The sequence below is a fragment of the Sphaeroforma arctica genome (assembly GCF_001186125.1).
Source record: "Sphaeroforma arctica JP610 unplaced genomic scaffold supercont1.9299, whole genome shotgun sequence".
NCBI classification, from domain to species: Eukaryota; class Ichthyosporea; order Ichthyophonida; genus Sphaeroforma; species Sphaeroforma arctica.
Window position 1 is genome coordinate 1 of NW_014031259.1, and position 1,095 is coordinate 1,095.

The 1,095-nt window shown below is 43.6% G+C and overlaps 1 protein-coding gene across 1 annotated transcript; it reads left to right on the forward strand.

Annotated features, from left to right (window-relative positions):
* Positions 1-233: 233 nt before the first annotated feature.
* On the forward strand, positions 234-435 carry SARC_16930 (hypothetical protein; the record flags this gene model as incomplete). The annotated part of the gene is made up of 1 exon (XM_014288967.1): positions 234-435. A coding segment is annotated over one exon (202 nt), but the record flags the coding sequence as incomplete, so codon positions are not given.
* Between the last annotated feature and the right edge of the window lie 660 nt (positions 436-1,095).

The following is a 1,095-nucleotide window of genomic DNA, read 5'->3' on the forward strand; positions in this document are numbered from 1 at the left end:
TACATTATGTATATAGACATTTATTATATATATATATATATATATAATGTGTGTGTGTATGTGGCTGTGTATGTGGCTGTGTATGTGACTGTGGCTGTGGCTGTGGCTATGGGTGTGGCTGTTACTGTGACTGTGGGTGTTTGATTGTAAGGTAACATATCCATACAATCCGTGTTTTCTCACCTTCTCACATACTCACCCCCTGTATCCTGCTGTGCTCTTCTTCGCATCAGAACGGACGAGTACGTGCTGGTGGTGGCCTACGTGAGTGTATTGGGTCAGTTCATGATCCGGGAACTATTGGAGTCAGAAAACAGCAAGACACATCGTATTCTCATTCGGAAGGATCGCCTGCTGTTCATAGTGTGCACAACAGACAACCAGCCCATACAGAGTCAGTTGGAGAGTCGCTCGCATGTGATCTGTGAGCACTGAGGAATGTACTGCGGGGAGGTGTTAGCGACAGTTGGCACACGCATGACAAGTAATGCTTACACACGCGACGTATAAAAATAAACATACTGATTGCTTAATCGCACAAAACAATTAAATTTGTATTCCAATTCAGTGGATATATGCCATCCATAGGTTGGATTAGAATTCAATTCAGATGTAGGGTCATTTGTATAACAGCCAATGAATAGCATATGCATAACTATCATATAGTGGTGGATTAGAATTTAATTCAAATAGATCATTTATATACCAGCCGATGCATAGCGTATGCATATCTATCATATAGTGGTACTATCCGTTACGGCCATGGCGATGAATATACTTTCCCTAGTTACTACGATGCTTGCGGTCAACTATAAGCTGGGCTGTATTCCCTGTCGGTTAAAAGGCTTTCTTACCTCTGGTATATTTGATTCACAGTCATACTCTTGCCGCCGCGGCGGTCTGAGCGTACGTCACATATCCCGATGTTTTACATTGTTATCACGATGGTTTGGCTTGTATACTGTTGATTTAAAGCCATTAGCTTTGTCTGCCGTCCCTCTTGGATGTAGAGTTCCGGGTGTCTGCCGGCCACAGTCCATTGTGCACGAGCAGGTCCCCACGTGCGGATGACAGAACCAGCACAGAGAGTATATA